Source organism: Anguilla rostrata, chromosome 16, assembly GCF_018555375.3.
Source record: "Anguilla rostrata isolate EN2019 chromosome 16, ASM1855537v3, whole genome shotgun sequence".
Classification (NCBI taxonomy): Eukaryota; Metazoa; Chordata; class Actinopteri; order Anguilliformes; family Anguillidae; genus Anguilla; species Anguilla rostrata.
Window position 1 is genome coordinate 28,359,830 of NC_057948.1, and position 25,403 is coordinate 28,385,232.

The 25,403-nt window shown below is 40.9% G+C and overlaps 1 protein-coding gene across 1 annotated transcript; it reads left to right on the forward strand.

Moving 5' to 3' along the window:
• Positions 1-515: 515 nt before the first annotated feature.
• On the forward strand, positions 516-24,117 carry si:dkey-234i14.6 (uncharacterized). Its single transcript, XM_064313811.1, has 5 exons — positions 516-1,437; positions 11,070-11,246; positions 16,091-16,300; positions 21,119-21,332; positions 21,913-24,117. Exons 1-5 carry the CDS (start codon positions 955-957, stop codon positions 22,089-22,091), a joined length of 1,263 nt encoding a protein of 420 aa, XP_064169881.1. The 5' UTR covers positions 516-954; the 3' UTR covers positions 22,092-24,117.
• The last annotated feature ends 1,286 nt before the right edge of the window (positions 24,118-25,403 follow it).

Consider the following 25,403-nt stretch of genomic DNA (forward strand, 5'->3'; position numbering starts at 1 on the left):
GACAGTATATCATTATGGTCAAAAGCTCACTATCAGTATATGTTGTCTTTTTTGGAATATACACATTCTCACATGAGGAAAGCCTTCACATGTTGAGTTCTGATTGCTTGTAATCCTCATAATATTCATAATCAGCACATTGCTATGGGTGCCATGGTGATATACCGTATGTGATTGATGATTTTGAAAAAAAGACAAGTTAACTGTGAAGCCTAACAGTTCTACATGGAAAAATATAAATCCATAACAATTTTTCATAGCCCAGATAATTGAAGTCATATGTTCAGAACAGCCTATTATTTTTATGATTCGTTAGTCAAAGGAATCTGGAATTTGAAATGCGCACTCTAAAAGAAGACAGCCTCAACTAAAACTGAAGAAAAAAAAAAAACAAAGAAAAAAAACAGCTTATTGTACTAGTATTCTACTATTACAGAGCGCAAGTGGTGAACATGGTCACATGAGAAAAACAGGCTGCCCCCAGTATCCGGTCAAGACAACGATCCCGCAAGTCTCTCTCTCAGACCTTGTATTCCAAAGAACTCCACAGCAAGCGCGAGTCGGAAGCACTGCTGCAGTCCTGTCAAGTCGCATTGCGCGCACAGCTGATACTTCTGGGCGAACTAAACGGCAAGACGAGGGGTTAGGAAGGACTCTCAACGCTGTTTTCTTACCGCGGCCGTTTAATGACGCCTACTTTAAGAAATCTTTCTTCTTTTTTTAGCTCTTCTGCAGCACTCTGCTGCTCCTTAGTTATCTTTATTCGTAACTGGATAGCAGTATTTCATTTCCTTCTTTCTCAAAACACTTGCCGTAGCCGGTTTTGCAAGTCACAATGGGACATTGTCAAGCATGAAAAACGTCGAGAGCGACAATTATGTGTGAAAATATCTTAAATAGTGCCCTTCGACAAATATGCATTGTACGTGGTAAATTTTAACGTACGGTCATACCATGAACGGGGTAGATATGGAAAGCTCCGGAGACCGCTTCAACAGCAGTATGGAAGAGAAGTACAGAGCTTTGGCTTATGACACTGCACTTAGTACTTTACTGGCAGTACTCGTGTATGTGGTCGTGAAAGTGAGTTTAGATGGGATAAGGCAATGGCGAGCGAGGGTGTCGGTTCTTATTGTGGGTTCAGGTCCCATTGGCCTCACCGCTGCCCTTGTCGCTGTCCGCTCTGGCAAGGTGCTGAAACTGACGGTGCTGGACGAGCGCTACAGGACCGCTCTTCTTTGTAGACCTCAGCAAATCGCGTTGGACCCCACAAGCGTAAAATTTCTCCTCGGACTGGGGGTGGATTTTGACAATATGGAAGGGTGCTGGCACAACGATCATTTCTTCACTAAAATTGGTGTATTTCAAGAATATCTCTTAAGCATTCTGGAGCAAAAGAAACAGACGATTGACATCAAAGTCCATTTGGGGACAAAGGTAAGCCGTACCTGTTTCTACTAAGAACAAAAAAGTGTGTCTATGTGACCTTCTCAGACGATGGGAGATTCATATTCTTGAACTGATAGTTTCTAAACCACATGCAACTTTCACGGCTATTTACTTGTATAGATATAGTTATCGGCATTTGCAGATGAGTGACAACTTCGCTGAATAGGAACCGGTAGTGCGTTCAAATTAATCGTCAGAAGATTTCTTAACAATATTTGCTGGTTACGTCTATATTTGTATTGGAAGGTAGACGGGTAGAAATCTGAACTAGAATCTGAAAGTCCATTATACAAAGCCATATAATTAAGTTGTTGTGTAACTGGTTCAAGCATACATGGCAAATACAAATACAGGCATATTTCAAGCCATTCGGTGTGTATCTCCTGTATTATTTTTATTTCTTAAATGTGGCTGATTAAGATCCTATGCATCATAAACACATTGAAAACCATTCATGAAAAAAAACTTCTCCGTTGACAATAAGTGATTAAGAATTAAATTTATTACACACCACAGCTTCCTACAGCTTGCATTTTTGTATAAAACAACATCACATTCACTGAGGTGATTATTTTCACACAAATAGTATATAATTGAATGGACATAACAAACTAAATTATGTTGGTTTTGTTCAGTGATCATTTTCATTAAATTAAGAGTTGAAGGATGAATGTGAATCTCAAACATGTTATTTTATAAATTTATATTCCATTCCTCTTATTACTAGGTCATTTTGTACAATCAACATTTATTTTTAGACTGGCTAGGATCCTATGCAAGACTAATTAAATGGGTTCATTTTCATGGTTGGATGATTATTGCTTATCAGGTGGATAAAAGTACCTGGAGCAACTAAAACCATCAACATGGCAACCTGAATGTAGGCTATTTGTGATAAATGATGCAGCGACAATTCCTGATATGGCTGCATAATACTCAACACAGCGTCAGTTCAATGGATTCATCCTGTCTATAATCAGTATGCTGTAAACAAACTTAGAGGTGAAGCATGTAAATTTGGAGAAATTAGCAAGAATTTTGGAGGAAAAAAAATTCGCCACACCCCACCCCTCCCCTCAGCTCTCCCTCCAAGGCCCCTCCCTCCAAACACATGCTCACACACTGCCTGACTGGAGTACTGGAGATAGGACATAGCTATACAGCATGAAAAGTAGGAAGTTGAGTAGAGCATCTGTAGAAAAGCTTAAAAAAAACCCCAAAAAAACAAGAAAGTTGGCAATGATGCACAGACTATATTTTGAATTATATATAATTTTTGCTATACAGAACATTTCACCTATAACATTTGTAGATGAAGCAGCTGCAAGTAACTTTGCAACCAAGCCAGTAGCTACCAAGCTACTTGTCGATTTACTTGTGTTTGCATCAGTGACTGACATCATTCTGGTGCTGCCAATCTAGCAAGCTCTTGCCATCCCTGAAAAGCCAAACCAATGTTCATTCCTGTCTTGTCTCTTGCTAAGTTCAATTTATTTTTGGTCAAAACCTTTTCTTGTTCAGTATAAGCTGTTGTAGGCAAAGGCAGAACTGGTAATTCTGGCAGATTCTTCTGCGCCATTCTTGTTTTAGATGTCTAGAATCTCAACCTATTGTTTTCTATTAGCAAGCTAGCTTTAGCACCCTTTCTGCATTAACTCTGCACTTATCTGTGTAGCCCTGCCCTGTCTACTCTGGCCTGGCAGCACTGTGAATGTGCAACAGGATTTACAGGCAGTTAGGGAAGTGTCCTTGCAGAGAGCTGTCCAGATTGGTCGTAAAGATTCAGGTGTGGTGAAATTTGGAGTACCTGATTTTGGAGCCTGGGGCAGTCACAGTGACAAGTTTTTTTCTTAGAGCTTTTAATTTATTGATATCTGTCAGGATGCGAAGGAAATGTAACTAATTATGAACAAAAGTATTCTAAAACAAACATACATACTGCACCTTTAAGCAGTGAAACTTTTAAGTTCAAAATTCAGCTAATATAAAGGCAAAATTCATTCAAGGGTTTGGGTAAAATGAGAACTCTTTATATAACTGCATGGTTCGGTTATTACTTTGGACTAACATAAGGGTGAATTTAACAAAATAAATGAACTGATTAATACATAAAATAAAACAAATATCTGTTTTTAAAAATTGGTTTTATTTATTATAATTTGACTGAGAAAAGCAAATACGTAATGATGTATCAAATGCTCATGTTATCTAATCATGCTGGATGAGTGCCTGCCCTGAAACCCAGCCAATAAAGCACGCTACACTGCAGCTGCCAAAGAGCGTTGGCTGGAACTGCAAGCACACTACACCCCTGCAGGGGCACAACCGACGGCGGACACACTGGAGGAGTATTTCAGAATTAGGTATCTGGTGTGAATTCATCCCCTGCTCTGATAGACTGGTTATATTTTGGAACATATTAGGTCTTACTTGTGTGTTCACACCACCACGGGAAGACCATAAAACAGCAGTAAGGGTGGAGGCCCAATAATATGCTATAAAGAATTTCCGGTAAATTCTTTACTCCATCCTGTTATGACCTGGTCAAGGGTCAGACCGTAACAGGATGTATGATAAGGGAAATGAGTGGGGAATGGGTGAGGGAAATGTACTGCAGACCGATGAGTAACTCTGGTCTGTATCTGTCTGTCCAGAGCTAACAAAACCTGACTAGTCTTTGAAGCATTACTGGGCATGGGGCGGCTTTGAACACAAAGCTTCGAGGCAATCCGTCTGCAGTCTGAGAACCAATTGTCTAAATAGCGTACCCCCAACGAAGATCTAAAATTCCACACTGTGTAACCTTCAAAAATAATAAAGGAGACATAACAAAGCAAAATAACAAAGTAGTGTCCCGATGGGAGGATTTGTAATCCATCTGGGAACACACTAATTAACCAGAGCACTATACGGCGAGCAGAGGGCAAAACAAGAGTCAAGGTTGAGAACAAGCGAATGGTCAAACACGAAATCCAATCACCAAAAAAAATCGAAATCGAAATCGAAATCAAACAAAATAGGGTCAAATACAAAAAGTCAAACGAAGCAATCACTATACACAACACACCAAGCACAAGTTTGACGAGCTAGTCTCCACTGGTAAGTGGCATATGACGGCTTTTTCAAATGAAGTAACCAGAGGTAGAAATGCCAATCTGATGATGAACTGGAAAAACAAAACACCCGCAACACAAACTTACGACTGACATAAGGCTGACATAAGATGGCATACCAGTTATGTTACTGTCATAACATTTACCAGTAAAAATAGTTCCAGTTTTATGTCATTTGACATAAACTGACATCATGTTATGCCATTTTGTGGCGTATAACAGTGCTATATCAGCCTTATGTCACAGGGTTCAAGTAAAGGGTTATCAAATTTCCTTGCCAAGACAACTGAGACCAGCTGAGTAAAAAACTGGAGCACTCAAAACGAGCTGCGTGTATATAATTTAATAGAACAGAACAGAACTCCTCCAGACGTTTCAGTGTAAGAAGTGTAACCTTCTTCTTCATAGTCTAGGCATAAAATGTGGGGAGGGGCTATGTTCACTGTTGAAGGGTAGAATAATTACGTAAAAAGTGCACGTACAGTACGCATCTACATGTGTACATTTGCGGTTCCCTGTATTGATTCCACACACAGTAAAATGTCTATTGTAACCATAATCATTCACAGCTTATCAGCCAAGTTCACACTAAGTCAAAGGGGACTAAAGTATTTCTGGCATCGTGCTTGTGTCTGTGTGTGCATGCATGCAAATATATGTACTGAGGCACAGTACTCTCATCTGTATGTACTCTTATTAGGATTCAGCTGAGCCATTATTTTATCTCCTGTTGTAGTTCTATTTGAAGAGAATACGGCTCTCCCTGAGATGCAGTCATTCGGCTTGTTACGTTGATCATTATGAGGGTAATACTTGCCTTCCGGGTATGTCAGGTATTTCTTATTTAATTAAGTGGCTTTTATTTCCCACCAGGTCAGAGAGGCCAAGGTTTTATAAGAGAGAAAAGGTAAAACCAGTGCGACCACAGTGCCTGCCCTACACTACAGTCTGGGCAGTCAGCGAGTTAGCTCTCTTATTTTAAACCGTCTTTTATTCTCAGTGGAGATCAATACCTCCCTGCGGAGAGATGTGTGTTATGTTCGCAAGTAATGGTTTTGTGTGAAGGAGGCAACAATTGAATTTTTCAGCTTTCCTTGCTAATGTTTTTGGAGGGTCAATTTGCAAGGAAAGTTTCGATTGGCTTTACATCCAATATAGTTCAAGGCATCGATACCGCACGTACAGCGACTGCTCAAAAATTGGATCTTTCCCCAGAGGTCATTTTTAGAAAAAAGTGGCGTTAAGGCAACTGACAGCTCCTTCATTTAACATTTCAAAACATAATTTGCCATGTAGTTTGGAACGGAAGCGTTTTGGAAGACATTCTTGGCTTTCGATTCTGGGTAATTTACAGTGTAACAGAAGTCTGCCAGCTGGTCCTTTTTAGGCTGTGAGCTTTCTGCAGGGGTGGCAAAAAAGATGAATCATCACCATAATTGTGCTTTGTTTCATATGCATCCCTTGGCATGACTGCTGGTAACTCTTATCATATTCAAAATGCAGTTACTCTGAGTCAAAGTCTTGTACTACATGACAGATGTGGATCAGCATTGAATTAGAGGTAGGGGAAACTTAAGCTATTTGCAAATATCTAATTTTCTTAGATGTGAGGAACAGTGAATGTCAATGAAGCGATGAGGCTACTTGCCTTTCAGCAGTTATGGCGCACCAGAATCCCCTGAAATATGATCATTATCATCACATCTGCCGTTTTAATCTCAGAGGCAATGTCCAATTAAAAAATTCTACAATACCTTTCATTAATGAGATAACATCCCCATGAAAACAGGGACAATTTTGGTCTAGGTGGACAATGATTTTTTTCATCTATTCATGCAAATGAACAATTTATGGGGCTTGTGTCTAAAAATAACATACTCCTTGTCTCTCTAGGAACAGTTGTGACCTCCTGATATACAATAGTTTACTCACATGCACACTGGTGGAGCATTAAAACAGGTCTTTCCACCAGTATCTATAAGAAGTGAAGTTTGAGAGTGATGCATTGTGGCCTTTTGGAGGCACATGAAAATTCCATGTAGGAGGAAAGTGCAGGAACACTACAAAGGGCTATAGTCTTGTTTCATTTTATGTGCTATACAGAAGATAAACACCACCCTGTGAGCTGAAGTTTTGAAAGCTTGAGAAGTGATTTACATATAATTAATGTCAGTACCTGTTTGACCTCAATGATCATTGAAAGTACAGTTCAAAAAACTGTTCAGATACCAATATCAAATCGCTTAACAGGATGTTGGGCCATCATATGCCACCAGAACAGCTTGCATGGCGTAGCACTATGGCACAGAATCTACCACAGCATATGGTTAAGCTCTGTCTAATTAGTTGCTTGAAAGACCTGTCAACAAATGAAGGTATATGCAATACGATATTCTTCCAAATGTGGGTTCCTGGGTGACCTAGGAACAGGTTGCAAATTTTTAAGGCTAACTGGCCACTTCTGTGTCTTTCCCCATTCTCATTATTCTCCCCCAGTGGCCAAACACAGCTTCCATTAGATAAAAAATGAAACTTGCCTACTAGGCATAACCCCATAAAATACCACGTGTTCCCTAAGATTGCAGATTCTTTCCTACCTAAACAATTTTATATCGAAAGGTATGGAAAGAAACTGGGAAACCAGTAAATGCTGCACAATTTAAAATGTCTTGTAAACAGGATACATATGTTAAATGCAGATATTAAATTGGTGATAGGGAAATAGGCTTTATTAAACTCGATGTGTTCCATGCTTCTACACACCAGTGTCTCCTGATTGACGAGCAGCTAAAGGAGGGTGACTCGCATGGAGCTCAGCAGTGCAGCTTTCAAGAATTACAGATTGTTGTGCACAGTGTTGTTTCACCGAGACAGGAAATGCAACCAGATAAAATCAGTTTTACACCAAAAGGAGCCAGGGCTATATTCGCAGGCAATGGAATCCTGTCGGTCCTGCCTCCGCCCCCACCCTCCCCCTAACAGAGACCTTGCAGAGGACCATTCAAGCATTTACAAAAGCCTTTTCTTCCCCCTTACAGGAACACACTCAAAAGGTTCATTTTTAGAAGAAGCATATATTATATTTCTTGTAAGACTCTGCTGCGGAAATAAACACAACCACAAACAGCCAGACCTGGGGGGCGTACTGCGAAGTGGGATTGTGGGGTTGGTCCAAGATTGAACCCTGGGTTTTCCGTATCGTGAAGCTGACTCACTTTCAATTGGGGAATATTGCCATGGTAACATATGCACAGCTAACCTCATCCCTGTTCAGGCTAACGAATGGAAACATATAAAAGCACCACCCTTTGACCAATCAATTCCTTTGTTTTGGAAAAAGGTGTCTCCATTCTGGTAGGCTCCCGTAGAGCTAGGTGCGAGTAGTGAGGTGTCTTCACAGGGTGAGACAATGATCTTGCATCTTACAATTGTGCTACATAATATAGTCCATGCCTATTTGGAGTTAATTCACAGTTAATTAAATTAAGACGATTAATAAATTAGGACAACGGGTTGCCTAGTTATTAAATTCTATTTATTCATTGTAGTGTGCTAAGGAAACATTAGTGCTGATGAATGGCACTATTATGCCAGCTCTCAAAGCTGTCATCTCCCCTTCTTGGCAGAGAACGCCCCCGATCCTTCGCCAAACTGTCAAATGCCAGTGTATTACTGATGTTCTTCTGTTGTCTAACAGTAAATAGTATGTTGCACAAAACCCTTTCTCTATAATAATATTTCGAGATGTGTTTGGTGTGTCCATGTTATACTTTGTGGGTACAACTCTCTGACTGCTACGTAATATTGGCTTGTGCTGACAAGCTTATTCTTAACAAATCCTTCATGGGATAATTTCATGTACCTGCATTTTATCTATTACTTTCTGAGAATAAAATGTCTACCGTGATCAGATTGAAACACTGGTTATGATGTCACTAGGCATGACTAGGAATTTCTATGGTTCCTAATGATGAGAATGTATATTATTTCAATTTCTGTCAGGGCCACTGTCATCAAGTAGAACTTTATTGACAATAAAGGCAATACAGTTATGTTTGGCGGTATGGCTCTGTTCTGGAGCTCTCCCGCCAACCACGCAGCCCGCGTGGATAAGGCCGGGAGGCCAGCAGCCAAACCCCCCCTAGAGGGGTACACACGGAACAGATCCAGCAGCAAAGCAGTTTTTAACACATATGAATGGAGCAAATGCAATTTCTTAACACATAAGGATGGAGCAATACAACTTCTTAACACATAGGAATGGAACAAATGCAATTTCTTAACACATAAGGATGGAGAATGCAAATTCTTGACGCATGGGGAAGGAGCTGGGGTGGTGGAGGGGATTTACGAAGCAACGTGCAGCGCTTGCATGCAGGAGGAGCAGCCGAATGAGTAGAGGGAGGCTGTTTAAGTAGACCGCCCTGTTAGTGAATGTACTGTGATAGGCTAACATCACTCAGCTGAGCCCTCAGCTGATTCGGCCGGAGCGCTTGACTCTCGTGACCTGCCAGAACTACGCGATGCTCCATATTTTACTCAGTGTTTTGTTTTTATACTGTGTATGCATTGACAATACATTTTATTTAACCCTACAATGCTCCTGTTAAGTACAGTATGAAAGGCCCTGCTTTATTGCTTATAGTAAAGTGTAAATAATGAAGACATCAAGACATTACATATCAAGGTGCACCCCTGTGCAATTAAGCAACTCATTCCACAGAGCCTTGTTTACTTTAATTTCCCATTACGTTGTCAGGATAAACTGCAAGCGGACTTCATTGGTGATAATGAAACAGGATATCCTTTTGCTGGTTTACACAGGCATCATGTTGGCTGGTGTTTGACCGTCACTCGTTAGCTCCTTGGCTGTTGAGCAAATACGGGCCAGGATTTCTCTCACTGTTTGTTTTAGACTAATCCTGCACTGCCCAGCACTGGTGGATCAACTGATCTATCTCCGTGCATCACCGCTACCAAAGCAAACATTCATTAAACCCGTGAGGGTGACAAAGAGGTGCCATATTGATCAAGGACATTTTTTACAGGCTGACTGGAGATAACACATGTTCACATACAGTAGTCTTCATTTTCATTTTTGGCTGGACCGCAACAGCGGGGCCAGCCCTACAAGCACGAATGTCTGTGACTGAGTGACTAAGTGAATGAGTGAGTGAGTATGTGAGTGATGAAGTTACACCATAGGTCGGCCGAGTTATAAGGTTACACCATTGGTCGGCCGGATGAAGTGTGTTAGGTCCAGCCATATACTAGGTTTTGACCTGGTCTGACTGATTTTATACTGACTGCCAGTAGGCATAGTTCATGTGAATGCATGGCAACAGCAAAATGACTCAAATACACTGGATGACAGGTCTAAGGTCTAATATGATGCAGCAGCGGGAGGGTTTTATGGATTGGCAGTTTTAATGGGGAACTTCATCACTGCCACTGTCAAACTGAATAATAGATCTCTTCATCCAGGTTAACAGCCATTTGTTTTAAATTCTTACTCAATTTCCCCCTTTTCATACAATATTTGACTCAATTAACATAACATGGAGAAGTTTCAATTTCCTATTAAGTTTTCATTATCTGTGCGCTCACTCTATGAAGAGATAAGAAATACAAAATCAGGTCCAAAAAAAAAGCAATCTGAAGCCTGCACAGGTGCAAGGCTCTGATTGCTTTTTCATAGCTTTCAGATTTCCAGACGTTCGACAACACATGAAATTAAGATGCGATTAATGCAAGACGCAAATTAATGTGATTGCTTTGAACCATGAAAACTGAACTACAGGTCCCCTCAAAGGGAGAAAAGGAAACTATAATGAAGCACTATTGCAGTGTAAACATTAATAATGAGTTTCAGTTACAGTATTTCAGAAGTGTTATACTCAGCCTGTAAAGCATTGTTTAGTCTTGGTTATGAAGATGATAATATGGATGATGATGACATGATGATGATAATTAAATTTATTTTCTTCACATATCCATATTTGCTACAATCCACAATGCAAGCTTGCAAAATGAGCCAATTGCAAAGTTAGTGTGCCATCGATACAGTCCCCACTGCAGACAGTAGACATTTGGGGTGTAATGATACATTGATCTGGAACGATGTATCGATTCAAAGGGCAACGATCCGATCCAATCAATACAACCTGCAGAACTCGACCCGTATCATTATGAATCCCAGCAAAATATTTATTTAAATAATCATACAGAAGTTTGCTCTGTAGCAACACAGTCAACATCATTGTTCATGTTTCCAGTTTAAGCTCACCATTGCTCACGATAGTGCTGTTTTTTCTTTTGTTGACCGTGACGTCAATAAGTTTCTGCACTCTCAACTTCATGTTGAGTTCATACTGTATCAGAGCAAAATCTGTGATGTTGCCACGTATCAGTGCGTTGCCTTAAGAATCAAATTCATATCCTGTCGTGGTGAAGCCTGAGGTTTACGCCGCTAACAGACACGCACTAAAACACTTTGTCTCCTGGCAGTTCACGGAGGACTACCTGCGGAGAATCCCCGGCCCTGATTGGCCGCGCATTATCGTGGTGGCGGACGGCTCCTGCGGGGAGTCATGCTCTGTGCTGGGGATCAGCTCCGACTACATCGTGGAGTCCTGCAATGCCTACGGCGCCAACGCCACCATCGAGAGACTGGACCAGAGACAGGTGACCCACTGTGCCCTGCCCAGCAGGGATAACCACCTATTGTCAATAAATATGAATGTATACTGCCTCTGTTGCACTCTTATGACATGAAGCACAGCATTATGGGTAGCATATCTCACTTTTGCCTTTTTTTGGGTGAATGTATTATCATGCTTGAGCTTATATTATGGACATAAAGTATGGCACTCATGGCTTGGCCTCTTCATATCTCTTTGCTTTCCTATCGCTCTTTTTTAGCCAGCTCTAGCAGGTGTTAGTCCCTCACAGCACAAGGAACTACAGAGCATGATAATAATTAAGCAATATGGATGAGCTGGGAAGATGATACCTTTCTCTGTCAACAGTTAGCCGACCGTGGCTCTCAGTAATCCTCCAGGCCACAGATGAGCTGGTGTAACGCGGTCCGTCTCATTACAGAAAACAGACAGGTGGGCGGTGATTGACATAGACTGTAGGCACACACAGAGAGACACACACACAGACCCCATCTGGTCTCCTTTAGAGTCATCTTACAGAGACTGAGCCAAAGTCAGCCAGCACATTTACCCTCAAAGCAGCTGACTCAGATTGACAGTCACTGAGGCTGGAGAAGGTCACTTTTTCTGTGGAAAAGGGCAGTCTATTTGGGCAGAAACGGGATTATCCGAGACGCTGTTTGTGTTTTGCATGTGATTTTATTACACAGGGTTTTATTGTTATCTGCCAAAGGAAAACTGTATCTCATGCCAAAGCTACATTTTTATGTCTGCTATTACATTTCCGGCGAAGCTGCCAGACACCTTGACATAACGAGGACATCGTAATGTTCTCCTTAAAGGGCACGCATCCATTAATTGCATGGCTACTGCAATGCACGTATTGTTCCTCATCAAAGAATCCGATATTTTCATCTCTCTTTATAGTCTTCATTACGTTCTAAGAAATGACAGTCCAGCAAGGACAGCCTCCTCGGTAGAAAGTTTTATGACCTTGTAATTATCAGTCTGTTCTGTCTCCACGCTGCTGACTGCACAGCAGGATAACAGCCTTTATTCCTTTGGGCTATAATGACGGAGACGCAGGGGGAGACACATTGCATGTTAAATACTGTGCGGGATGTAAACATGACAACCTTGTGTTCCATAATTCTGGTTGATCATGCAGGCCATTAATGCACCTCTGGCCTCAGAGCCACATCAGAAGTTCAAGGGTGAGGGAACAGGGACACGTGAGGTTAATACGTTGAAGGGAAGGAGAAAGGGAACGCAGCACAGTGCTGGAAACCATAAACAGCAATGCAATTAAATGCGATGCGGAACTAATTATCTACAGGAGGAAACAAAATTTAGTGACGCGATCTCTTTCGTGGATGGATCTTGTGTGATGACATAATGTTGGTTTCAACAGCTCTGCATCCAGGAAATTGTATTCTCTTGATGTTCTATTCCACTAAATATGCACTTGGTGACTGTACAAAGGCCAAGGAATCAATGGACTCTCTACACTGCAAGCACAGCGAACCTACTGCCTGCACGATCATTGACATTTTATAGAATAGTAATGAGAAAATGTGCAATTCATCTGCAGTCATTAAACACCATAGAGAGGAGAATTATAACTGGTGACAGAGAGTGGTTAAACAATAAATACAAAAGCAACATCTGCTTCAAGCACTTGACTGAACTCAAATTCATATGAAGCCGCTTACTGGTGTGCTCATTTTTAAAATCTTTTCATGTAGGGTGAGACTCTTGGAACACCACCTTGAAAACCACCAATGACAGACTTCAGAATTCTGCCCTGATGAAAGAGGCATGATGGGATATATATGGGTGTGTTCAAACAGGCAGGACAAGCATGGAAGGCAAAGAGATAATGAGATAATGTGTCCAAAGACCTCTACCATCTCCAAAATGACAGAATGGAGGTAAAACTCCTAAATACATGCAAAGGCAGAAATGTATATCGCGTCTTTAGACTGAGCAAAATGCACACTGCCACCTCCCTCTGTTCTTCAACGCTCTCGCCAGTGTGACAAATGTGTTTGGTTCTCATATATGCCATTACTCTGAATACATTCTTTTCAACCAATTGATTTAGAATTAGACTATGCTCCAGGTCACGCAGAGTCAATTGAAAGGAAGATATACAAGCAAGGGGCATCTGCAACGCCATTAATCAAGTGCCCACACAGGCAGCCCAGCCCAGAGAAAAAGGACACAAGCAACAGTTTATTTGATGAAATGATGTAGTGAATAATAAATGGTTGGGGAGAGATACAAGCACGGAACAGCTTTTCCCCAGACCGCAAATGTTGAACGGTCCAGTGCTTTGGGACTAAATGAGTTTAGTTTTTGCCCTGCTGCCAAATTGTGTGGCTGCAGACTGCGGCCTGTCCTTCTGCATAGACCACAGCAAGGCTCTTTAATAGACGGTTGAGTGACAGTTTATTATGAGGCTTGGAGAAGAAGCAGATCCCAATAATGGGTTCAAGGAAAGGTCTGCAAGTTTTTTATCATGTCCTCTAAGCTTGCTGCTAAGAGACCATTATACACACAGTGCAGGGCTTTCTCGTAAGAGCATCTGCTTGAGAAACAAGGGATCTAATGCCATAGATTAATATGGCGAAGGTGAACTGACTGACTTGTCAACTCTTTCCTCACCTTGCCAGTGAGTGGATCTACTGGATCTACTCATTTCTGTAACTTCATGGAATATTTAGATTGCAGGACCTGTTTAAATAAAGGGCTTTTTGATTGATCTGGTCGACCACCGTTCCTTTGATGTGAAGAAAGATGTTTTAATTCAAGCTTACATGAAAGGAGGTTGAACTTAAAAAGAGCTCAGGGGAAAAAGCACACGGAACTGAAAAGGAGACATGACGCACAGCCATCTATTTAGCACAGATCACTGAATTTGACACATCAAACATTGCACTTACCCAATTGAAGTAGGCTCAATTTGTCCTGGGTAATGTAGGTTTAAATCCTGAATAGATTTGTTTGAGGTCTTTATTTGTATTCAGAGGTATTAATTAAAAATATATTCTGTCAGACTTGTGGGTTTGAAATCACTTTTTATCAACTGACATTTTCCATCTTTTTTCTGGTAATAAATCACTTTTTTTTACACTTTGATATCGTTCACAACAAATCCATCAGACCTCTTCTGCAAAACAGAAATGATATATTCATGGATATTTTATTAGGCAATGTGCATGACACTAGCTGAACAGTCCTTAAAAATGCAATGTACTACCCTGTAGTCAGTTTTTCAGCAGACAATTCAGAGGTATGATTACATATCGGTGGTTTGGCTCTTCCTAATGACAGAAACAAATGCCATAAATATGTCTGTCTAGTTCTGTCGCTGAATATGAATGTGTTACCGAGACACAAATTATTTAAAGAGTAGCAATGTCAGAATCACTGCTCCAACATCTTCTGACACTGGAAACACTGCCACTGTGCCCTTTTACCCTTTCCCATTTAGCTCACCAACCACAACATCAAAGGGGGAGCTCTAACAGATGTCACTGTAATGAATGTGCATGTGCAGAATTAAAAATGTATAAACAGTGTCTAACGATCTCGGCTAAACACCTGTGACACGGAGCGCCGATAAAGATTTGCGCTTCTGGACTCGCCAGGCTCTGAAGTAAACACGGCCGTCTCAGTGAAGCGGCTGCTTATTGCATCTGAAGAATCTCTCAGTCTGTAAAATTCACGGCAGACATCTTGAGGAACATGGGAGAAATCAGACGAGGCGTAGAGGAAATGGCAAAGCCGTAAAATCATTCAGCAGATAAGCAGGAGTTCCACTTGAATCCAATGTGCCCGGGAAGCCAAACAAAGCCTGGAACTGCCTGCATAGGGACAGCACCGCATACAAAGCTAATTAATACGAAGTTGATAATGACGGATTGCAAAGATGATTTATCGCAGTAAGAGAAGGAGGCTGCAAATGCATTATGAGCGGATTATCTGTCCACAGCCTTGTGATCGCTGGAATGGAATGGAGATTGAATGCCACGGTATTAAAGACCAAACAGGCTGGTTGAGAATTATCAGGATAATTATGTAAACAGAGGCCCATTGCAATGGAAAATTCCACAAACAGAAATATCAGAAATATGTTCCCCAGTGATACGCTTTTGCATGTTGTAGCATGATTTAAAATGTATCAAATCAACAATGTGAGAACATATGTACATCTCTTTTATTGGGAACCATTTTTTGGAATCGAGCCCAACTCTGTTTATTTATCATACTGAGTGCTTTTTTTTCCCCTTGAATATTTGTGTTGGGAGAGTGGCACTAATTTCCTGCCATAGGTGCATCCTGTTTCAGATGCCAGGCCAGAAACCGAAAAGGCTGATTTTTGTGCAGATTTGAATGCTGGCAGGGAGATGTTAGTGCCATCATATCTCATTTGGGAGCTATTTCTGATTTTGTTTTCTGTCATTCTAACGCAGGGGTGTCAAACTCAAGTCTTGGAGGGCAGCAGTGTCTGCAGGTTTTTTATGGTTAGCAGCCAATTTAGTCCTTAGAGGCAAAGTGTGGGGCCTCTATCTAATCAATGACAAATTGGTCACTGAACACAACAGAAACAGCAGATAGACTGCAGTCCACCAGTATTTTACATGTTTTGGTTGCTGACCAGGCAGTAAAATGTTCATTGTTAAATCAACTCTTGCATATGGTACATATGATCCGTACTGAACTCACATGTACAGTACTGTTAGAGTTGAATTGACACTGGACATTTTACTGTGTATCTGCAGTCAGAGGGAAAGGCTGAAATTTCCTCACCACTCCATTCTGACCACCATGAGGTGCTAACCTGGGGTTCCTCACTCTCTACAGGTTCCCACACCTGAGATAAAGGCACACAGTCTGTACTTTGACCTGTCTGCGTACGGGATGGACACCGCCAGGGAGTCACGGAATTCCGCGGTCAAGCCAGGGTTCCACCTGAAGATCTACGGGACCTTCCGCAACCGCTACATGGCCCTGGCCTGTCCCTCCTACGACTCCAAGATGGTTCGCTTCCTGCGCCACACCGCCAACTCAGCGGTGAGTGCCATCGGCGCTCCCCGCGATTAAACTACAACCCTTGGCTTTGTTTCTTTCGCTCCCTGTTCAACATCAGGAAAGGCGAGTCGCTCTGCTATTTGTCCAATCCCATAGCAACACGTACTGTATGTCAAATGGGCTACAGTTTACGAGCCCTTCTGCAGGGAAACAGCCGTCTAGTGAGAATGCATGGCGGTTCAAATGAGTTCATCCTGTATGTGGTATAACCACTATTACTCAACTTTTGTTAGATTGTCTGTTAGATTGTTTTTAAAAAAATTTTTTTAAATCACTGGGGTAAGGAGCTGGAGCATGAGCCCAAGAACACAGGACATCTAATTCCTCTTTATTATCTTTAGCGGAGTCCTTTTCCTGCCTCAAGGATTTGAGGACTAGCTTAAATACCATGCTTTGGAGACCACTCAGCACTGCGTCACATTAGAACTGATTGCATCTGTGTGCTTTCTACAAAGCACTGCCCACAGATCTGAACACAAACAGCTTTGTGCCACTGAAGCCACTAGCCTCTGAAGTAGCAGATGGTATTATGCAGCAGTGATTATGGGAGGTGCTGCCATTCTATTTGCTGTTATTAAATACCCTCTTATCTCTCTGGTGAGGGTGACTTACTTTGAAAATTTTTAATTTAGAAAGTATGCGATGTATGCAGCATGCAAAGCCTTAACCTCTGACATAATTTAAGAACCATTCATTACTAAATTGTCCTTAAAGGTAATTTGATATCAAAGTACAGACAATTTCAAAAGAACAATCTTTTCACCAACATTCGTAACAAAATTTGATTGTACGATTGTATGTTAGGGTGATTTAATTTCACCAACAGTAATCAGGGTGCCACCAACTAAAAAGATAAATGATTGCAAATATGACCCAGGTCTGGAATGACTAGAGTGCTGGACTGTTGCACTTGGTCATGAGGTTTGTGTGACTCCTATTTCCAGTTTTATTCATCAGTAATGTTTAGAGATTTCCAGGGCAGAGCTAGTACAGTGTTTCTTCGAGTCACTCATCTCCCAGCTACATATCCTGTAACATTATGGCAAATTACCCCGTTTTATTCAAACTCATGGATTGCTCTCCCTTTCTGAAAGGGGTACATGTTGCAGCCAGTGGGAACCCATAGGATCAGACAGAAATATTACCGAGGAGTACCAGGTGCAGTGAGGTGGACTGAGGATGGTAGGAAAGAACCCAGGGGAACGCAGATAGCAGTACATATTGAACCCCCTATGAAACAGTACCAGCTGCTGCGCACTTTAAGAAGTGGGCACATTGTAATCAGAATATAGGCAGAACCAGTATAGGCTACATTTTAACCTTTAACTGACACACCAAAAAAATATAAATAAATAAGTAAATAAAGATCTGTGAGTTGATCATAAACCCCAGAAAACACGTAAACTACTTGCAAAAATCACGTAAGGAAGGCAACTATTTTGGAATGTCAGACTGTTGCTTTAGTGGTGTGATGCACTCCAGTCCGCTTCAGGTGACAGTTAAACAGAAACATTCTACCGGACTGACGTGGAGCTTCTCTTAGTCACCGGGAGAGCAGGAGGAAATGCGCACGGCTTAACGAGCCACCGTCATCACAGACGGAGCATACTTTACAACGAACCTCTCCATTCAAGAAAACATACATGCGGTTACCTGGTTACGGGCGAGGCGCGGAACCGAGCGCTGACGCGCTGAGACGAGGGGAGCCATTATCGAAAGCGCGCTGGACGGGACTCTGCTCAAACCGGAGATATGATTAAATCCACGACGCAGAATCTCCTGTTGTGTCTTTGTTCCTGCGATGATTCAGCTTCTCTTTGGCTTCACAAAGGACCTCTATCCGTGCCTTTTGTTGTCTCTTGGTTACCATCTTCTTTTCATTTTGTGGCTTTAAACCTAATTAGGAGACAGTGATTATGGCGAGGGGGTGCTGTCCATATGACTTCTTTAGAAAGCATCTACTGTCCGGGTTTCTGTAACCTGAATGGCCGACTCTTTATGTCGGACCAAAAGTACCATGAATACGGAATGTTTCCTTTTTTTGTTCAATCAATATTTATTCAGTGTATTTAAAGATTTGGCATTGGACAAACCAAATGGAGAGAACAAATACTTGTCATATACTTTATGTACTTTATGTAAATCAGGAATGTGTTAATGACAATTTTCTTAAGAATATACACTGTACAGGTGACATGGAATGACAGAAAAACCTTACTGGTGCAGGTCTAAGAGCGCATTCATTTTCAATTTTTTAAATTACTGTTCACAAAGGTCCTGTTGTTCTTACAATATGAGGAAAGGTGCTTCAGCTGGGCTGGTTGTTGATACACTATATGACCAAAAGAAAGTGGGTACCCCTTTTGGCTGTTGCTGTTTTTCATGGTTTGGGTTAGGCCTCTTAGTTCCAGTGAAGGCAAATCTTAGACAATTCTGTGCTTCCCCAATAGTTTGGGGAAGGCCCTTTCCTGTTTTAGCATGACAGTGCCCCTGGGCAGACAGCGAGGTCCTGCAGAAAGCCCTGACCTCAACCCCATCCAACACCTTTGGGATCAATTGAAAAGCCAACTGCGAGCCAGGCCTAATCACCCAATCAGTGCCTGACCTCACTAATGCTACTCCGGCTGAATGGAAGCAAATCCCTGCAGCAGTGCTCCAGCCAGTATTAAGCCTTCCCAGAAGAATGGAGGTTGTTATAGCAGCAAAGGGTGGACCAACACCATATTAATGCCCATAATTTTGGATGAGATGTTGGCCATGTAGCGTATAAACGTATTTAATGCCACTGGTGAGCAGTATCTATTTAAAAGGGCAAAAGAGGGTGACAGTCCCTTGTAATGCATAAGGTAACCTCTGTCATTAGTGGGTATTAATGTAGCTAATATATTTAGAGGAGTGGAGGCCAGAGGGAGTGATGAATGGAAAATGAATAGTCCAAATGTGTGCACATCGCTGCTGTCTCCAGACTCCAAACATACATCAATCCTGAGTGGCCAGATAAATTGCTCCATTAGAGGCATCTGGGGTGTCAGCGGTAAGGGCGGACTTCAGCTGGTCTATATTTAGCCCATGCAGGCGAGTGAGAGCCGTGTCTTGCTGAGGCTTTGGGGGAGGGTTTGGGGCGGCGGAGGGTCTTCACGGTCATCATCCGCTGCTGTGCGACAGGAACATTACGTCTGTGCAACACATTGCCACGGATCATCGCCCTTGACGCACTTTCCCAGCAGGAGATGACGCTGAGAGAAATATGAAATTACCATTTGCGTACAGATAAATTAAACTGGAACAGGTTTTTTTTTTTATGAAATCAGGATTCATTGTTTACTCAAAGACACCATCAGGATATTATGGTTTATTGTCTCTTAACGGTAAACACAGAGCTGTCAGAGGATATTCACTCTGACCTGAAGAGTTTGCGGAAAGGGAAATTCATGCCATAAAGTCAATTTATCAGTCAGTATCATATGCAGCGATTGTGCAACATCTCCCTACTAGGACGAAAGGAACCTGGGACAAGTAACCACAAAAAAGCAGTCTTATTAAATGAGTTCGTATTGTACATATTAATAAGATATGGAGCAATGTAAATACTTCAAATGAATTACAGTGAGCTTTCAAGCTCTGGCCACAAAGTGTACAAAACATGACAGATGTTGAAAGGTCTTTTTGATATGATAATTCTTCTTGTGAGGGCAACTCTTCTTGAGGTACCCTCACAATGGATGCAGAACAGCAATTTTGACAATTCTTTCCTAACAGCACACAAGCTACTTTCAACTACCCCCTTATCTATAATAAAGAAACTAGTTAGCTAGCAAGTGAACGTTTTTGGGTGCTTTGAACCTATTCAGCAAATATACAATGTGCTGTAGGCTATATGTACATAACATTTGCTAGCTAGCTACCTGCAACATGAACACCATTTCACGTCCAGAGTAGCGCTGTTTTTAATCACACTCTCCTGGTGCTGCTAGTTAAGATTAATACCACCACCTCTCGCACATGCTTCAACAATGGGGAATCAGAGACTCAGCCAGTCCACCTCAGTAAAAGACATTCACTGCTCTTGGCCGGCAATCAGGGTGCAGCAAAAAGGGCAATTAAGCATCTAAGAATGCAGAACTGGAAACCTGCTTTGAACATGGCGTTACATGAATAAGTGCATGGACTTATTCAGTATTCACTTTAAAGAAATTCTGTACAAAAATTGAATGCCTAGCCAAGAGTGACAATATAAGCTCAGCAGCACCACATGTTCCAAGAGCTACATTACATTCCATTACATTTATTTGGCAGACGCTTTTATCCAAAGCGACGTACAGTGAGTTCATACCGAAGGTCATTGGAACAACTACAAAACACAGGTCTGATAAGGTACAATACTCATTATGTAACAGTTATTCATAGCCAAGAACACATTAAGTCCAGTTCGCACAGTAAGCATGGGCTAGGCTAGGTCAGAAAGTTATGGTAAGTCAAACTAGGAGGCATGGCGAGCCACAACATTAAGATAACAATACAAGTGCAATATAAGCGCTGGATGGAAGTACAAGTATAACATGAAAGTGCTACAGGAACAAAATAGAAGGATTCAAATAATAAGAGTGATCCTAGATTGGGAGTGCCCTACAGAGTAGTGATAGTTAGTCCAGGTACAGTCTGAAGAGATGGACAATGACTAAGTGGTTTGAAGAGGAACAGGGAGTTCGTTCCACCACTAGGGTGGAGAAGCTCCATGTTTGGGACAGTTAAGCCCTAGTTAAGCTATCATGTATAACAATGAACCATTTTGTCCTCCAGATCATGAAGAACATATTCCATCAGTCCTTTAATGCCTACAAGACGGACATTGAGCCACGTCTGAACGACCTGACGCTGCATCACATGCAGTGCAGTCGCAGGCTGTTTGAGATAATGCTGTCTCATCGCCGGGTCAATGCGGCCTACATCGAGGGAGACAACGTGGCTGTGACCATCGAAGGCGAGGCCGCCCGGGTTTTGAACTTTGACACAGGTAACAACAAACTAATCTAAAAAAGTAAAGCTCTCAACAAAACAGCCACAATATGCAGCATAACAATATGTAGCATAACTTTACTGTACTGAACAGACCATCCATGCTTTGCATATACAGTATCTGGGCTTTCTGTACTTCTGACTGTATACTTTCCAGTTGGACATTTAGCTTGTTAGCGTTTACACTGCACGCCACATGGAGTTAATGTGTTTCACAGTTCACAATTGTTTGTGCTGGCTTCTTTCTACCCATATCTGATCATGATAAAATTAGAACTGCTAAGAAAATGAGCTCTTTAGAGGTTCCTGGAATCTGCCTTCCGAGAGGGATTGCAGTGACAAAAACCTGGCTGATACCATACAGCCAGTTTAATTCACCCGACCCATCTGACAAGGTCTGTGGGCTGGAGAAGGGGACACGGGGGCGGAGGGGGATGATACGGATTCCACACAGAAACAAAACGCAGATGCTTCACTGTAATCTTGGATAAAAAATAAAAAAACGGTGCTTGAACAAAGTTGGATCCACTGTATAAATGTGACAAGATCTAAGAGATTATGTTTCCCTTGGATTCCAGGCTGCGGCGTGAACGTGGGATTGAGAGGACTGGAGTCTTTAGGAACGTTTATTTACAAGACTGCAACTGCACTCGATCAGAATGATGTCTTTGAGGCCCTTTCAGCCAAAATCCAGCATTCCAAACAGGTGGCTGAAAGCTTTAGGCAAACGGGACTGGCATCGACTATGTTTGAGTGAAAGTGCGTGTGACTTGGCAGTGCAGTCTTTCCTGAAAACATGCACTGCACACATAGCACACGGTGCAGTACATCGTACTGTACATTTGATTGTGGTCGCAGTGGCTGATAGCTGACAGTCTTGTTCTACTGATTAAAGATGTGACGTCAATGGTTACCTGGAGTGCACTGTGTGTAAAAACGTTCTTGCTCCTTCGGATGATTGAGGGATGTTCAGTGCAGTTACTCAATTAATAGATGCAATTCAGTGATTTCAAGAACATAAATACATTGTGTAATATTAAAGAAAAGTTTATTCAATACATTACTGTAGCTATGCGTGTCTAATACGGTTTATACAGTAAATGTTCAGTCCTGATGCACCTGATTCTTTGTGTTCCTATGGTAATGCGTGGTCTAGCATGTCTGCCCGGTCTATAACTGGTTCACTAGAACACACTTCTATAAATAAGGCCCAGTATTTCCACAAACTGTTTTATAGCCTGTAATTTAGACCACCAAAATGCAAATATAATTTCTGCAGCAAGTAACCTGACAAAAACTTATTAAAAACCACCTCATTTCCTGATCTGGATATATGTGCCAGTGATACATTAATGTTTACTACTACAAGAATATTATGTCAGCTCTTCATTTTGGACTTTAACTTTCAAATAGTAATTCAAAAATACCCTAAAGCGTGAGTCAGACACTATCCCCGTCACTGCAATAGTATTGCATTGCATCATATTCATAAAGAAAACTAATGAAAATATGCAAATGTTTTCACATAGGTAAAACTATTAATCATTATACAATTATCAGTTATTCTCATCATTCAGCAATCTATCAAAACCTGTTATCCTGTTATGTGTTCAACAAGGCTGCAGAGCCACATAGTGGATTTCATCTGAATTACAGGCTTCAAAATCCAACTGCCAAATATGCAGGGTCCTATTTATAGTACTTCTCAGTGCAGCCCTTTCAGACTGTAAAGCTTCTAAAGGTAATTTGTTTTCTGTGAATGCTGATCACTGTAGGCAGCAGAATCTGGCATCCTGTATATCATCAGTACTCTTGCACCAGTGAAATCCAGTGTAATTATGTTATAATTCTGTAGCCAAAAATATTTACTACCAACCTACAGCCAAAAATATTAATCCACAAAGTAAACCACCAAAAGAATATTTTTATATGTTCAATATATTGTATATACTGTATTACAAAATGTGTCAACTTATCACTTGAATGTGTCGTTTTATGCATACAATTTTATGTATGGCCACTGGATGTATGCTGTAAAATGTGCAGAAAGTTGCATACTTGAAAGTGGAAACTCATTTTTTTCTTAATGTTTGGAGTATTGGTAATTCAGCTGTGAATCCTGCAATTCTGTTGGTTCTGGGAAGAAGTGGAATATTCCAAACTTTCCCGTGCAAATGGGTTGAAGCTGCCACAATGAAGACGCTTTTGGTTTCAGTTAAGAGTGCACAATGCTTCACACATTACTTGGCCCTTTAATATGAGATAATACAGTGCTATATGATAATAAAATAAATATGCTGAGATCATGATCCTGAGCTGATGTTTAAAAAAATGTACAGGCATTGTTGGTCCATACAGAGAAATTATATACCCTCGGTTCTGATGAAAGCCCTTGAAAATGTTTTTATATAGACCTCTCAACTTGTAAATAACACACAGTTCATGCTGAATTTGGAATACATTAGTATAGGTTACAACTCTAACATTTAATGTACATAAGAGGACATTAATATTGTATTGTTAAGCATATTGTTTCAGTGAAGGTCTAACTCTTGAAGGGCCCTCATTTTGATTGATTGCACTGTAATCATCATTCCAACCTCAACACATTTTCAATGGAGTACCATGAAAGTGGAGACGTCACCATTACAGAAGTGCCTCGTGGATAATAGCAGAAAGCTAACTTTTTTTCAGCTGGAATTCATACAAAAATTGTAAATAATGTAATAATATTTATATCAAGGATGTTGTTCAATAAAATTTCCTGTGTTTGATATTGTGAACAGTGCTGTCGGGATATTACTGTCCTTTCCCTCTCATGTTGTTCTATATTGTTAATTGAGCTGTTGTTTCATGGAGTATGATTGGATTTTTGAGACTAATCTCACAAATTGCTAAGATTGTTGGGTCTATTTTTTTATTTATTTAATGTAAACAAGACAAAAACAGATACCGAGTAAGAGTAAGTATATAATTAACACATTTGCTCCAGAATACCGTTTGCCCATACACCACCTTGTATCAGCCCTTATTTCCCTTATCCCAAATTAAAATAAATAAGGAATAAATATACTGAACATGCTTGGCTCCTTCAGATTAGAATGAAAGCCTGTTATTTGAAATGCTGCAGTCCGGGTTATTTTGAAATATAATCAATTTGACAGTGATATGAATATGTATTCAAAGCAGCAAAACCTTGCTGAATTCAATACATCAGCCTGAGAGCTTGGAGAGGTGCCAAGCTACTTCTTTTCATTATACAAGTATCTGTTTTGTTGTGGATGTTTCTTTTAAAGGTAGACATTTTAAAAATGCAAGCTCCTTGACAATGAATGCTTGCTAAATTGCCTTGAATTGTGACAGTGCTTGACAATGATTTGTCAATTTGTGTCTAAAGATGCGTCTAATATTCCCTCTTTATTGCTGCAGTGAGTGCCTTTGGGCTAGATGAAGCAGTCAGGCAAACACACTGCATACCATCTGTGCAGTTAAAATTGCAGCAGCAATGTTTAAATTAGAACAACCACTTACCCTATATCGCACATGCCAGTACTTGGGAATTGTATACAGCATTGTGTATTTGAAGTGACTTCTTAATTCTTCCCTGTCTCTGTAAATTCAATAAATTGCTTTGGACTTTTTCAGGCGGTTATATAATTTATCTTGCATTTGTGATCATGAAAACGTTTTTGAAACGTTTTTTTGAAAAATTTTATAGTTAGCCTTGGTAAGACTGATTTCTTTCTTTCTATTTTTTTTAAATACTGCCTTTGTGATTTTTTTCTTTTTTTTTAAAATACTTAAATGCCAAAAGATTGATGAAAGCTTTCCATAAAAGAAAATACAGTAAAGGTGCCTGTTGTAGTCTGTATTTCCGGTCACTTGTCTCCCCAGTACTGTCTCTGTGTCTGTGTTCCCTGAGCTGCTTCACTCCCCTGTACTTGTGTGATTTCACTATTCGGGTGGTTCCGGGTTTTCGTGGTTTCCCCCCTTCTTTCCAGTCTCGCTTTACTTACTTCCTGCCTATTTCTAGTTTTACTAATTTCTACTAATCCCTACTAACTTATAG